Source organism: Lissotriton vulgaris, chromosome 8, assembly GCF_964263255.1.
Source record: "Lissotriton vulgaris chromosome 8, aLisVul1.2, whole genome shotgun sequence".
In the NCBI taxonomy this organism is placed as follows: domain Eukaryota; kingdom Metazoa; phylum Chordata; class Amphibia; order Caudata; family Salamandridae; genus Lissotriton; species Lissotriton vulgaris.
Window position 1 is genome coordinate 30,883,398 of NC_141696.1, and position 14,414 is coordinate 30,897,811.

A 14,414-nucleotide genomic window follows, 5' to 3' on the forward strand; every position below is an offset into this window, starting at 1 on the left:
GTAATTTTTACCCCTACGCTATCCAACGCTTTCCCTACTGTTGCACTCTCTGGAGTGGGAATAGTAATTTTTACCCCTACGCTATCCAACGCTTTTCCTACTGTTGCACTCTCTGGAGTTGTAATAGTAATTGTTACCCCTACGCTATCCAACGCTTTCCCTACTGTTGCACTCTCTGGAGTGGGAATAGTAATTTTTACCCTTACGCTATCCAACGCTTTTCCTACTGTTTCACTCTCTGGAGTTGGAATAGTAATTTTTACCCCTAAGCTATCCAACACTTTCCCTACTGTTTTACTCTCTGGAGTGGGAATAGTAATTTTTACCCCTACGCTATCCAACGCTTTCCCTACTGTAGCACTCTCTGGTGTGGGAATTGTAATTTTTACCCCTACGCAATCCAGCGCTTTCCATACTGTTTCACTCTCTGGAGTTGGAATAGTAATTTATACTCCTACGCTATCCAACGCTTTCCCTACTGTTGCACTCTCTGGTGTGGGAATTGTAATTTTTACCCCTAGGCTATCCAGCGCTTTCCCTACTGTTTCACTCTCTGGAGTGGGAATAGTAATTTTTACCCCTACGCTATCCAGCGCTTTCCCTACTGTTTCACTCTCTGGAGTTGGAATAGTAATTTTTACTCCTACGCTATCCAATGTTTTCTTTACTGTTTCACTCTCTGAAGTGGTAATAGTAATTTTTATCTCTATGCTATACAATGTTTTCCCTAATTTTGCATTTTCTGGAGTGGGAATAGTAATTTTACATTTTACGCTATCCAATGTTTTTAATACTGTAGATTTTTTTCGACTTTAAATAGTAGTTTTATTTATTATTTAGAATGAATTTAGATAATTTATTATGTTATTAATTTTTAAAATATTGAAAGTATATTTAATTTTTGTAATTTATTAAAAATAATTATTTACTTTTTTATGTAATTATTTTATTTGTGGAGATCTATTTGTAATTTATAGTATTTTTAAATAATTTATAAGTAATTATAGTAATTATTCAAATGTATTATTAAGTAAATATATAATATATATTTTACATATGTGTTTAATTAATGTTATATTATTATATATCTATTATTTATTAATTTTAACCATTACTAAATATTTTTAACAATGTTTATTTTAATTATAAGTATTATTTACTTTTTTTTACAGATTATATTTTAACAGATTTAAAACGATATTTTTAATTACGATATTTTTAACATCGATATTTTTGTTTCGATATTTTTGTACTTACCATGTTGTAGATAGGATGTCGATATACTTGCCTTCGATATTCCAGCCTCGATGTTTCTGTAGGTCGATATTTTGTCTGTCGATATTCTGTCATAGATCCGGCTACAGGACTGGCGCAAGGCAATTGGCGGGCCCACTGTGGCTGCAATCTTGTGCATGCGGAAATTTGCCGACCAGTTTGTTTGTCTCCCCCTGCAGCAATCTTGATTCTTCTCAGCCTTGATCATCAGCTGCGCATACGCCTGCAATTGCGTGGTGCGATTGGGTTCAGTTGCAGCCGCCGCCGACGTGCGATCAGCCACGAGCTCTGCCATAATTATAATGTTGCCATAACTGTACTGAAGTGCAAGTTCACAAGAAGGCTGGTGGGGTCGGTCTGTCGTGGGATCACACACTGCGAGGCAGTCTATGTTGTGGGCGCGAGCTGCCATACCCATTGCACAAGTCAGTGCAGTCGATAGAGAGTGTCTGTAAGGTACCTGCCGGCACATGCCGCAGGAGGCAGGAGCCGGACAGTAGTTCCAAAATAAACTCCCCCGCCTTCTGCAGGCGCAGCAGGACGTGATGTCACCCGGCGGCACCAGGTATGGCTTTATCTCATTGGGGACACCCTGGTTTTGATGTTAGTAGCCTTTGCGCACTACAGCGTGAGAGCTGAGAGACGTGCAGGGACATCATTTTCATAAATTGGAGCTGCCTAGCAGCACTCAGCCTAGCTCAGCAGCTACAGCACCAAGCCGGCAGGAGCAGCCCACGCTACAGTGCTAGCTGCCACTCTCCATAATATTACCGTTTTATGCAGAGCTTCGGTGACGTTCAGGCACTATGCAAATGCGTGACAATGCATTTCAGTGCAGTGATGCGGATCACCACACTGAAATGCGTTAGAGTCACGTCTGATGCGTGATACTTGGCAGGACTGCAAAAGGACCAAGCCCCATGAAACGGGGCACTGAAAGTCAAAAACGGGTCTGCCGCCTTACCGTCAGCCGCATACCAAAAGACAAGTCCCCTACTTTTGACTGGGTGTGAGTGTTTGATTGATTCAGATGCTCCGTCCATCACCACCCCTTTTTGTACCGCTTTTGGCCGCCATAAGTGTGGCAGGGTATGCTCAGACGGGAGTCCCTTGCTCACTTTGCCAATGGATTCAAGCAAGCCGGGCTGAAAACGGCTGGAATGCCAGAAACCGGTCCTCGGAAGTTTGTTTCCGGTCCAGGGAAGACATGGCTTGGCAGTTCGGGCTGGACTGTTCCCATGAGGCACAGGGTCAGACTGATTTGCATATAGCCATGTCTGAACTGGGGTGGCAGAGTGGGCTAAAGAACGGTGATGGTTTAAACCCAGATCTTTTGACTGGGTGTGAGTGTTTGATTGATTCAGATGCTCCGTCCATCACCACCCCGTTTTGTACCGCTTTTGGCCGCCATAAGTGTGGCAGGGTATGCTCAGACGTGAGTCCCTTGCTCACTTTGCCACTGGATTCAAGCAAGCCGGGCTGAAGACGGCTGGAATGCCAGAAACCGGTCCTCTGAAACTTGTTTCCGGTCCAGGGAAGACATGGCTTGGCAGTTCGGGCTGGACTGTTCCCATGAGGCACAGGATCAGACTGATTTGCATATAGCCATGTCTGAACTGGGGTGGCAGAGTGGGCTAAAGAACGGTGATGGATTAAACCCAGATCTTTTGACTGGGTGTGAGTGTTTGATTGATTCAGATGCTCCGTCCATCACCACCCCTTTTTGTACCACTTTTGGCCGCCATAAGTGTGGCAGGGTATGCTCAGACGTGAGTCCCTTGCTCACTTTGCCACTAGATTCAAGCAAGCCGGGCTGAAGACGGCTGGAATGCCAGAAACCGGTCCTCGGAAACTTGTTCCCGGTCCAGGGAAGACATGGCTTGGCAGTTCGGGCTGGACTGTTCCCATGAGGCACAGGGTCAGACTGATTTGCATATAGCCATGTCTGAACTGGGGTGACAGAGTGGGCTAAAGAACGGTGATGGATTAAACCCAGATCTTTTGACTGGGTGTGAGTGTTTGATTGATTCAGATGCTTCGTCCATCACCACCCCTTTTTGTACCGCTTTTGGCCGCCATAAGTGTGGCAGGGTATGCTCAGACGTGAGTCCCTTTCTCACTTTGCCACTGGATTCAAGCAAGCCGGGCTGAAGACGGCTGGTATGTCAGAAACCGGTCCTCGGAAGCTTGTTTCCGGTCCAGGGAAGACATGGCTTGGCAGTTCGGGCTGGACTGTTCCCATGAGGCACATTGTCAGACTGATTTGCATATAGCCATGTCTGAACTGGGGTGGCAGAGTGGGCTAAAGAACGGTGATGGATTAAACCCAGATCTTTTGACTGGGTGTGAGTGTTTGATTGATTCAGATGCTCCGTCCATCACCACCCCGTTTTGTACCGCTGCTGGAACTACTGAGCACTTGACTGCCCCCCTCCCTCCAACGGACCACAGGAAATGCACCACGCCCCAGCCAAGCACATGCACTGGGAGCACGGTCGCAGAGGGTGCATAGAGCACACAAAACACCCACCTTGACAATTACAATGCAGCAGAGACAAGAGACAAGCAATAATGGAATACATATACAACAGAACAGAAAATGGGCGCCTTCTTTCCCCCTTCATTTGTCTCTGGACAGGAAAATAAGCAGGCATGGTGACGGGTGGGAGTGGCTTATATTCTCTGGAAATAAAAAAAGTACTAGCATGTTAGCCTGCCTGCTTGGAGGCATGACAACCTCATTTTGTACTGGGATGAGGAGGACCTATGAGGGGGTAATCAATGCTCACCTCAGAATGTTCTATGCCTGTGCCAAAGGTGGTGGTGTAGGCTGGTCCCTCCCTGGTCAATTCCATGATACCATGTTTGTAAGTGAGAAATAATATATGTTTAGCTTGCTCAGAAATTCACCATCACCTGAGTCCCTGAAGTGTGTGGTCTGTGATGTTGCTGCTGAAAGTTTATACTTCACTTTGTTTACTTCCTACTGTTTTCATTTATCATACACCTGTTTTACTGTATTTTAATGTTTTTATTGGCTAAGTCTAATGAAACATTCAAGTGTTTAAGTGTAGGTACCTACACAATGGAACTTACATTCTTAAATGCATGAAGTAGGTTGTTGTTTTAACCTTGCAATCCCATCAAGTGTGGAGGAAGGTCTTGGGCTTGGCCTGATACTGAAAGGAATATCACAATCTATCTGCATGACTACAGATGTTTGAGTTATGACTCAAGGCACATCTTTTCTTCTGCTCCTCCTAACTGTCATTGAAAAGCAATATATTTTTATCACATGTGGAGTAAGCAAGCCATTGGACAGAATGATTGAAAACAACAGTCAATATCCTCCATTCAAACTCAATGGGATTCAATGTATCGCATACGATAAAATCTGGGAACGAGGAGTTAAGAATGTATTGGATGCAATAATTATTGCCTATTATAATTTTGGGGAATAACAGTAGAAGTGTTGTGTTTACTGTACTGGGGTACTTACTGCACCAAAATCCACATGTCCTGGTAAATAGCAGACATTTTATTCTTGTCAAATGTTGACAAAGGGTGCATCATTTGTCACTCCTGGTAATTACCGGATGCACATATAATTATGATCCCTGTACAGACAGGCATTTGTAATTCAACAGGTCGGTTATAATCAGGGCCTCCAATGCATGCACGTAGATAGGATTTGTTGAAAGTAGAAAGGTGATCAACGTTGTTCTCTGATCACTTCTATTTAGTTGCTCTTACTGAAATAACAATGGAAGTATTCAGAAGAAACAAATATATATATATATGTTTCTTTCTGTACAGATCAGCTATGGATCCACACTCTCCACTCTGAGTGACAAGCTCCAGTTCCCGTCCTTCCTCCGTACTGTGCCTGGTAACACTTTCCAGAACGTTGCCCTGGCGCGGCTGATTGCACATTTTGGTTGGACATGGATGGGAATGGTCATTTCTGATGATGATGTTGGGGTGCAGGGCTCACAGGACTTAAAAAGGGGCATCGAAGGGCATGGGGGATGTGTGGCATTTATTGAAAAGATACATCTTAGCTACCCCCCAGAAAAAATCCTCAGGGTTGTTGAAATGATCAGACGATATCCTGTCAAGGTGGTCATCGTCCACAGCCCTGAAGCTCACACCAAGGCCTTCATGGAGACACTGTCAGCACAGAAAGTGACAGACAAGGTTTGGATCTTCTCTGCATCCTTCACAATGACTCCAGGACTTTTCACTAAGGAGACATGGAAACTATTCAACGGGACCATAGGGCTGTCCCCCCATGCTGCGGACATGCCAGACTTCGTACAATCTCTTTACAAACTGCAACCCTACAAGACACCCAATGATATACTGATGCCAGTCTTTTGGAAGAAGGTTTTTAATTGCAGGATAGCTGATTCCAGAGGGATAGAAATCCTTGGTACTGAAGGGAAGACAGCAGGCCTGGTGCTTTGCCCGGAAAATCTAACTTTGCATGATAAAGATACTTCATTTTTTGAGCTCTATGATCTTAGTTACACCTATCACACTTACCTGGCAGTGTATGCTTTTGCCAATGCATTGGATTCCCTAGCATCATGCACACATGACCATGGGCCTTTTTTGAATGGAACATGTGCCAACATCAACGATATAAAACCATGGCAGGTAACCATTGTACATCTTGTATTGTATATACTGTATGTCGCACACATCATGGGCTCAATGACTTTATGATCTGATAAGTTTCATGCATTGTTGCATAAACTAAGACTTTGGCGTAGTTCTACAAGGTTTGATTTCCCACCCACGGGTGACATATATGAGCTCAATTCAATGCACCAACACTGAATGTGGAACACAGATTTTTGTAGCTCCGCAGAACCCCACCCAACACATTGTTGAACTATAATTATTGCTTTTGGGTTGCTAATAATCCCTGTAACAGGATCAGGGGCACTGTGGTAACAGAATCAGTATCTCACACACAGCACTAAAAACTAAAACTAAAATGACTAGACATTTTTACCTAAAAGCAGTTATTTCAACAAGACAACCCTGTTTCCCAGCACATCTGAAATAACTAAATAGGATATCATAAAAACAGCAAGAAGGCATGTTGTGAGCAGTGAGAATAAAATGAACATTTCTAACATGGTTTAAATGTCATCTAAAAAACCTAACACCCTAAAACCTACTTCTATGTGGTCCATGGATGGCAGAGCTACTTGCAGTCTAGAGTTTCTTAGGGAGAAGCAACACATTGCATACTTTGTTGACAGCAAGGGCTGTTGTTATCAGCGGAGGTGTGAAGGCAGTGTTCCCTGTGAATGGCAAACATGCACTGCGGTGGCACCCTTCCTCCACTCAGCTTTATCAGCTTCATCCGCATCAGGCAAGATGTAGCATCTTTGAAGCGCCCTGGCAGTAGTGGTCAAGTGGCAGTCCTTATATTCTAAATTTTATCAGAGATTAGAATTTCTGGCCTAAGTTTAGGAATGTCTGACAAACATTATGTGCATCCCAGATGCTTCTTTATTTCCTTAGGAACATATAAGGTGGGAGGACGTCAATTCACACTACATGTCTGTATTTGTTCTTATCTGAACTTGACATGATAATAGTAGACAGAAACTGATGTCACATGTTATATCTCTATTTTTAGCCGAATGACCTGACACTTTCACAGTTCTTAGGAAGATAAGGTCAGTCTGAATCTGCGTCAAATGCAAACATGAAAATTATTCTGCATAAATCAGGAAAGATGATGGGCCTCCTGGACTAAAACTGAAAATAAATTAAAAATGGTGACTTCCATTATCTAAGATGGAATCGGGGCCTACTTAAAAAGTAGTCGGACATTAGGGGCTGTACGTCAGCATGAGTGGCATGAAGAGGACCACCCACGTCTTGAATTCAGTGCTTAGGATTAAGGCTGAAATACATTAGTCGCTAGCGCCTATGGAACACACTCTAGACATGTAGAGCGCTATACAGGGGGGTAAACAACGTTTACCACAAAACGTTTTCCCCGCATGGAATCACAACGCGGTCCTTACAACAACTGCGTTGTGATTCCACATACCATTACTCCGCAAGTCGGAACAATGACTTGCGGAGGGGAAGGGGGTGTTGGATTTAAAATCCAAAACCTTCCCTAGTGTCCACACAGACTGGAGTTGGAATAATAAATTATACTATTCCAACATGCAGTAATGGTATGCGGAATCACAACGCGGTCGTTGTATCAACCGCATTGTGATTCCCTGCTGGGAAAAAGACTGCAGGATAAAGAGATAGATTCATACAGGAGTCCTCAAGCTTAAATTAGTTGCTTTTCACTTAAATACCATTACAATTTTAAAGAACCACATTGCCTTATTCCTGGCTGTGTCAAATGTTTATTCTGTTTAAACAAATGGTTCTGGAGATAACGGCTTGATATTTATATCTGTATTTAATATCTATTTGGGAGGAGAACATATCCACCCCTTGTACTGATTAAGTATCTTTGCATTTTAAACTATGTATATGTAGAATATCACTCTCCTCTCTCCTACTTCCAACTTTATTATTACAGCTTCGCTGAAATTATGATTACACCTATATCGTGATGATTGATTATCACACCCGTCTACCAAATTTCCACGCTTCCACTCCCAGGACCAAGACTCTCATTTAGAGTTCGGCATACAGATTACTCCATCCTAAATGTGACGTATATCCCATGTGCCGTATGCCCATGTGCCGTATCATTATATCTAATGGCATTTGTGGCATACAGGATATAAGCCACTTTTGGGGCGGAGTAACCTGTCCAACAAAGTCTCAGTCAGGCCCTAAATTTCACGCAGCACACAGGTAATCAAGGAATCACAACTGAGTCTCTTTCTAGCTCTGATGGGATTTATGTCTATCACAGGACAGCACTGAATCCCACATCTCCCATCAGAGACCTCTGGTGCACTCTTTGGAGTTATACCTGGCAACTTCCACCTCCAACCCCCTCCTTTCTCTGGAACCACTGCTGGAGTAGGGCATTTATACATCAGGGTGTCAGTGTCTATAAGCAAGGTGGTGTGGAGGGACACTTGCAAGGAAACAATTTACAACCATTACCCCAAAGGCAGCTAACACTGCTGCCATGGAGGTACACATCTCTAGACAGCCTGCAGTCTTATAAGTGCAAGGGCTTCTGTTGCTTTTAAATCACTTTGCACTGCATGACATAGGCTGACATTACAGTGCCTGGATACTGTCATCATAACATGAAAGAGAGCATGCTAGTATGTTGACTTTTAAATCATTCAGCTGTCAGTCAAGGAAAGAGTTAATAAAGTAAATAAACACATGCTCTGTTACCTCAGCTCAGTTACAATGACTACAGAGTATGTTTATGAAAACCAGCAAACGTAATCTTGGTTCTTGCACATATTTGCAAAATGCCTTCCAGCTTTTTCTGCATCTTGATGTGTGCAGTGCTTAAACCCACATTCTTCTCATCTGCAAGTACTCTAGGGGATATATTTACTAAGATTTTACACTGTGTTTTCATCACTAACGTGACGTAAATCTAAGCAAAATCTGTTTTTGCCAATTTACTCTCCAGTATAAAACCTGTTTTTCCCTAGAAACTCACTTGAATGTAACACAAACCAGTGCATAGCTCTGATTTGCATTCCGTAAAGACAAGGGGGTGTTCCACGTGTGTGCATGGGCGTTCCCATGCAGCCACCCTAGACCTAAAACCCGAATTACTTAAAAAAGTAGACAGGGTTTTACGGCAAAAACTGTACCCATTTCAAATAGGCGATATGAAGGAGAAATGCTTTTATTTCTCCTTTCTTTTCTGACTTTGCATGGTTGCTGCACATTACAGCACCCATACAAAGTGGGAAATGGTTTACATTTAGTCTAAGCATGGTATTTTGTATTGGAAGGGTACCTTCCTGTACAAAACATGCTAGACTCACAGAGACACCCTTGCTATGGTGCAAAGGTGTGTGCATGGCCCACGGCTGCACATTTCTGCATCTGCATTAGTGAGAGGGGAGGAGAGTGACATATTTCTGTAAATAAGGAGCTCTCCTGCTCTCTCCTTCTCACGCAGTGCAGCTGTTGCAGCTGCTGTTCTGTGCTGCTAGATGTCTCTCCTACATTGTATTCTGTGTCCTAACTCTCCTTTCTCTTTCTCAATCCCCACTCTATATCCACCCTGTTACAATGGGGCCACTAACAAATGATCATCCCTGGAAATATGATTGGACAGTGCATACTGGATGCACATGAAATTAAATTGGGATTTATAACGCACACTAATACCACATACACTCAGGTAGCCAGAGTCTTCAGTAAAGCCCATTGTTTTCTGTGAAAAGTGGGTTTACTGAACTCTCCAGACACACACACATCCCTCCAACACATGGAGCCTGTGGGGGGAGGGGCGACAACATTCCAGACATAACTAGGCCCTTAACTGCAGAGAGTCCACAGAGAGCCCTATACAGAAATATGAAAAAACTACGGTCTTCAACTGGTTGTTATTCCTTTTTCTAAACAGAGACACCATCATAGGAACCCTGAAAGGCATCCCCAATTAATTGATTAAATATATCACATCTTAACTGAAAAAAGTTTTAAGTTGATATGTTTATTTTTATTTAACTGTATTAGATTATGTGTTTCTATGTTTAATTTAACAAAATTATTATATTGTTTTTACAGGCAAAGGGATATATTGGCGAATGAGAAATGAGAGGGTAGTTGTTTTTATATTATTAAAATATAATTATTTAAAAAGCAACATATGTAACATGTAGAAAGTTGTTAACTAACAGAATTAATTTTTTATGCTTATATGTTTAAAGGGATACTACTTATTTTGAAAATGGTTTATTTAATAAATAGAAACAATTGAATTCTGATATATTTGTAAACATATTTTGATGATATATACTCAACACCCCTAACTGAGAGTGGGCAGTGTCACACTGATAGCACACACCCATTATGTACTTGCACACCCCTACTTGACAATGGACAGTGTCGCTGTGATAGCACACACCCATAAAATACTCCAACATCACTACCTGACCATGGGCAGCGTCACAGTAATATCACAAACCCATTATATAGTCCAAAAGCCCTACATGCGAATGGGCAGTGTCACAGTGGTACCACACACCACTTATATACTCCAACTCCCCTACCTGACAATGGGCAGTGTCATGGTGACACCACACACCTAGTATATACTCTCACACCGCCTACCTGGCAATGGGCAGTGTCACAGTGATGCCAGACACCCATTATATATTTGAACTGCAGGCAGGCAGTCTAGAATAGTTCACCCCCACACCTCCCCCAGCCACCAGCTCCCTTCAGTTCCCCTAGCTCCCCCTAGTTCCACAAGCTTCCCCCGGCTCCCCCTAACTCCCCCTAGCTCTCACCAGCTCACCCTAGCCCTCTAGCTCTCCCCAACTCCCCCTTACCCCCAGCTCAACCTAGCTTGTTTTGAGCTTTAGAACTATCAGTATCAACAATATTACCAATTTATTCTGACACTGGATCTTCGTCTGCATTTGTCTCAACCAGAAAGCCATTATATGTCTTAAATACGAGAATATTGTCAATATTTACCAAACTGAGGTGGTGACTCCCCCCGAGAGAGCATCACACTTAAAGGTACTATTTACTGGCCATTATACGAGACTTTGGGCCATTTGTACGACCATTTGTAGTGGTTGAAATGGAAATTAGGCGATTTGGGACCACTAAATACGTCTGTGCAATGTACAAACCCTATTTTGTGAGTTGGTATCTTACTACCGACTTGCAAAATAGGGCTTGCGACTCGTTATTAGGAAGAAGTATGCCAAGGGCCTTCCTTCCTAATAGGGAGTTGTACTTCTATGTAAGAATGTTTTCCGACTGCAATTGCGGTTGCAAAACACTCGCAGTTTATCACCTTTTTGAAGTAGATGGTAAGCCACTCCCAAACAATGGTCAATATTAAGATTAGTTTCCCTTGAGTCAGGGGGTGGGACCACCAACCTATTAGACTCCAAATGCATACCCCCTTCATTGATTCCTCATTAGCCCTTGGTCTGAAAACTTCCCTTCGGTCAAGATGAAATAAATCGTCCTTCAATCTCTGCACAGCTAGATAGAATACACCAGCAAAAGTTGCAAACCTTGGTTCTCAGACTCACTCACAATTCTCACAATATATTGTTGCTCTAGCTATAAAACATGCAGGCCCTCATTTACTTTATTTTGATGCACAGCAAAGCAGAAAGTATTCCTGCTACTCTGGACGGAATCAAAATAAATGGGCAGGAATGCTCTATAAGAGATGCTGCATGCCTGTCTTTCTCCCCTGCACCAGCGTATAAACCGCAGCTTTCACAAAAACAATAATTGATGGCATTTTCCTCTTTCTATGCGTATTGCAGAATTCAGCATGCATACATAGTGAAACAATTAGGAGAAATAAAAGTATGCCCTGCGTTGGGGAGGTTTAGGATTCTAACACATCCCATCTTTACAAAACATTGTAAATCTGGGAATGTGTCGGGGACAATGGATGTGGGAACACCCACAGCAACACCCATGGAATGCCTCCCGGTGCTGAGTAATGCGTGAAAGGGGCCCATGTTTAAGGCCATGAAAAGTCAAGCCGGGTGACTTTAGGTGGCCTTGTAAATATGGAAAAGCCCAATGCACTGCTGGTGTGCCAAAAAAAGTGATGCACCAGCAGCGCAATGGGCTTCTAAATGATACCAGGAGACTACTAACTGTAAGAGTATATTGGCTTCACTAAAACCCACTAATGACTCAAGTGGTGGAAGCTAATAATAGGACCAGTGACATTTACAAATTGGTGCACGTTTCTTTTGTCGATGGAGTACACATAATCAGAATCTGCCCTGCCAAAAACTTCCCATTTCCTGTGGTCCATGTCTCGCAGTGCCTAGATCACAATAAGGAATTATTACTTACATTTTACAAAAATGAAAACATGGGACTGAAAGGGTTACTGTCACTGGTCGCAGTCAGTGCGACAGTGAACAAAAGTGCAGACGACGCAGTGCTCAATATAGGACATTAAAGAAGTACTCACATATTGGTGCTTAGCCAGAAGAAGTAGTCCTGAAGAGACCCTTCCATTTATTAGGGGTCGAAAGACAACATATCACCCCCTTGGTTCCCAGATTCAGTGTAATTAATAGGAAATGTTCACAGTGTCCTAACATGTATTTTTGAATATTGTGTATAGAACCAGGGTCATTGTACAGTGTCTTATTTACATGTTATATATGCCTGTTCACTTACCTGAGCACTGCGTCATCTGCACCTTGGTTCACCGCCGCACTGACTGCTGCATATAAATGGTGTAATACTTAGCAGTGTCCGTAAGCCTTTCCGTCCCATGTTTTCTTTTTTGTATAATTCAAGTAGTAAGTCATTGCTGGTTTATTATAATAGTACATTGATGGTTGGACTCCCCAAAACCTGTTGAAGTGTATCTCATATGTTGAATGAGTCCATTGGGACACTGTGTATATTCTCCATCTCCGGCGAATGAAGGCGTGCAACCCAACCATCAGGGGTACGTCACTCCAGCGCATCCACCTTCGTACTATCCAACATCAATGTCCTGCATCCACTCCACAACCAGGATTCCGCACACCCTGCAGTTAAATGCAATGTTTATCCATTTATTTGGCTTGTGAGAAACGCGTTTCGAGGTTTTTGAACCTTGTTCACGATAAACGGCATATCCGAATTTTCGATTATTTATACTATTACTTTCCGTGTGTAAACATAAAAGACCGACAAAGATAACACATGTATGGCGTAGTTTTGAGTATTTCATTTTGTGACCATATTGTAATGGTCATATATACACACAATTGCGCATTCAAGAGACCAATATGATGCCTTGCAAATAAACCTCTGTTGTCAACTCATCCACATTACCTTATATTGTACTTAAAGTTTGTTTTTATATTTTCATTTTATCTTGTAATTATTTTTTCACATAATTGTTTTTCACGGTTAGATAATTAGTATATATGTAAAGACTTAGAGCCAGATGTACGACCGATTTTCCCAATCGCAAACAGGAAATCTGCCCGTTTGTGACCACGAAATAGGTCTGCCCTATTACAAACGATATTTTGTGAGTCGGAAATCTATTACCGGCTCCCAAAATAGGGTTTGTGACTTGCTATTACGAAGGGGAGTGCCAAGGACATCCCTTCTTAATAGCAACTTGCAGGTCAATATAAGATTATTTTGCGGCCGCAAAACACTTGCAGTTTACCATCCATTTCAAATGGGTGGTAAGCCATTCTCAAAAGGGTCCCCAGAAGACCCCTTACCCTTTGTGACTAGCTTTGAAAATATTTCTTAAGACCAGGCAGTGGTCCCACCGACAACTGCCTACTCTTAAAAAATGAAACAGTAATGTTTCATTTTTCTTTTTTAAATGCATCACGTTTTCCTTTAAGGAAAATGGTCTGCATTTTTTTTTAAACTGCTTTATTTAACAAGCAGTCACAGACATGGTGGTCTGCTGACCCCAGCAGGCCACCATCCCTAGGAGTGCTAGCAAAGTCCAATGGGGCCGCAAATTGCACCAGCCTCATGAATATTAATGAGGCACGCAATTGATTGCATGCAGTGTCTGAGACATTCTTTTAAATTCGAATTTGCGAGTCGCAAATTGTGTGGCGGAAAATGACGCAATTTGCGACTTGCAAATTGGAAGGGTCATACATCTGGCCCTTAATGTCTCAATCATTGTTTTCCAATAGGGCTTCATTTTCCAAAAATATGGCACTTAATGAACAGCTACAGCTTATAAATCAATCTTTTTTTTAGAATTGATATATCTCTTATTTTGCCCCAGTGGGCATAGCTAGCTGATCTTGTACATAATCCCCATAATGGCTCAACAACATTATACCCAAGTGGGCATGCTATCCATTCATGACTAATGACTATCTCAATTGCATCATATTGACCTCAATATGGCTCATAGTCAATACGTATTATAGCCTTATAGCCCGCCGTAGCCGGCTATACCAGCTATTAAAGGTCCGCTCCCATGTTAAAGGCCTGAGCCGAAGGCGAGGGTCTTT

At 42.4% G+C, this 14,414-nt stretch overlaps 1 protein-coding gene across 1 annotated transcript in view; it reads left to right on the forward strand.

Moving 5' to 3' along the window:
* Positions 1-5,229: 5,229 nt before the first annotated feature.
* The window catches only part of LOC147693306 (extracellular calcium-sensing receptor-like), a 30,246-nt gene continuing 21,061 nt past the window's right edge, over positions 5,230-14,414 (forward strand). Inside the window, exon 1 of the mRNA XM_086935917.1 lies at positions 5,230-5,934. Within this exon, the coding sequence (XP_086792043.1) occupies positions 5,230-5,934 (705 nt within the window). The remainder of the gene's footprint in view (positions 5,935-14,414) is intronic.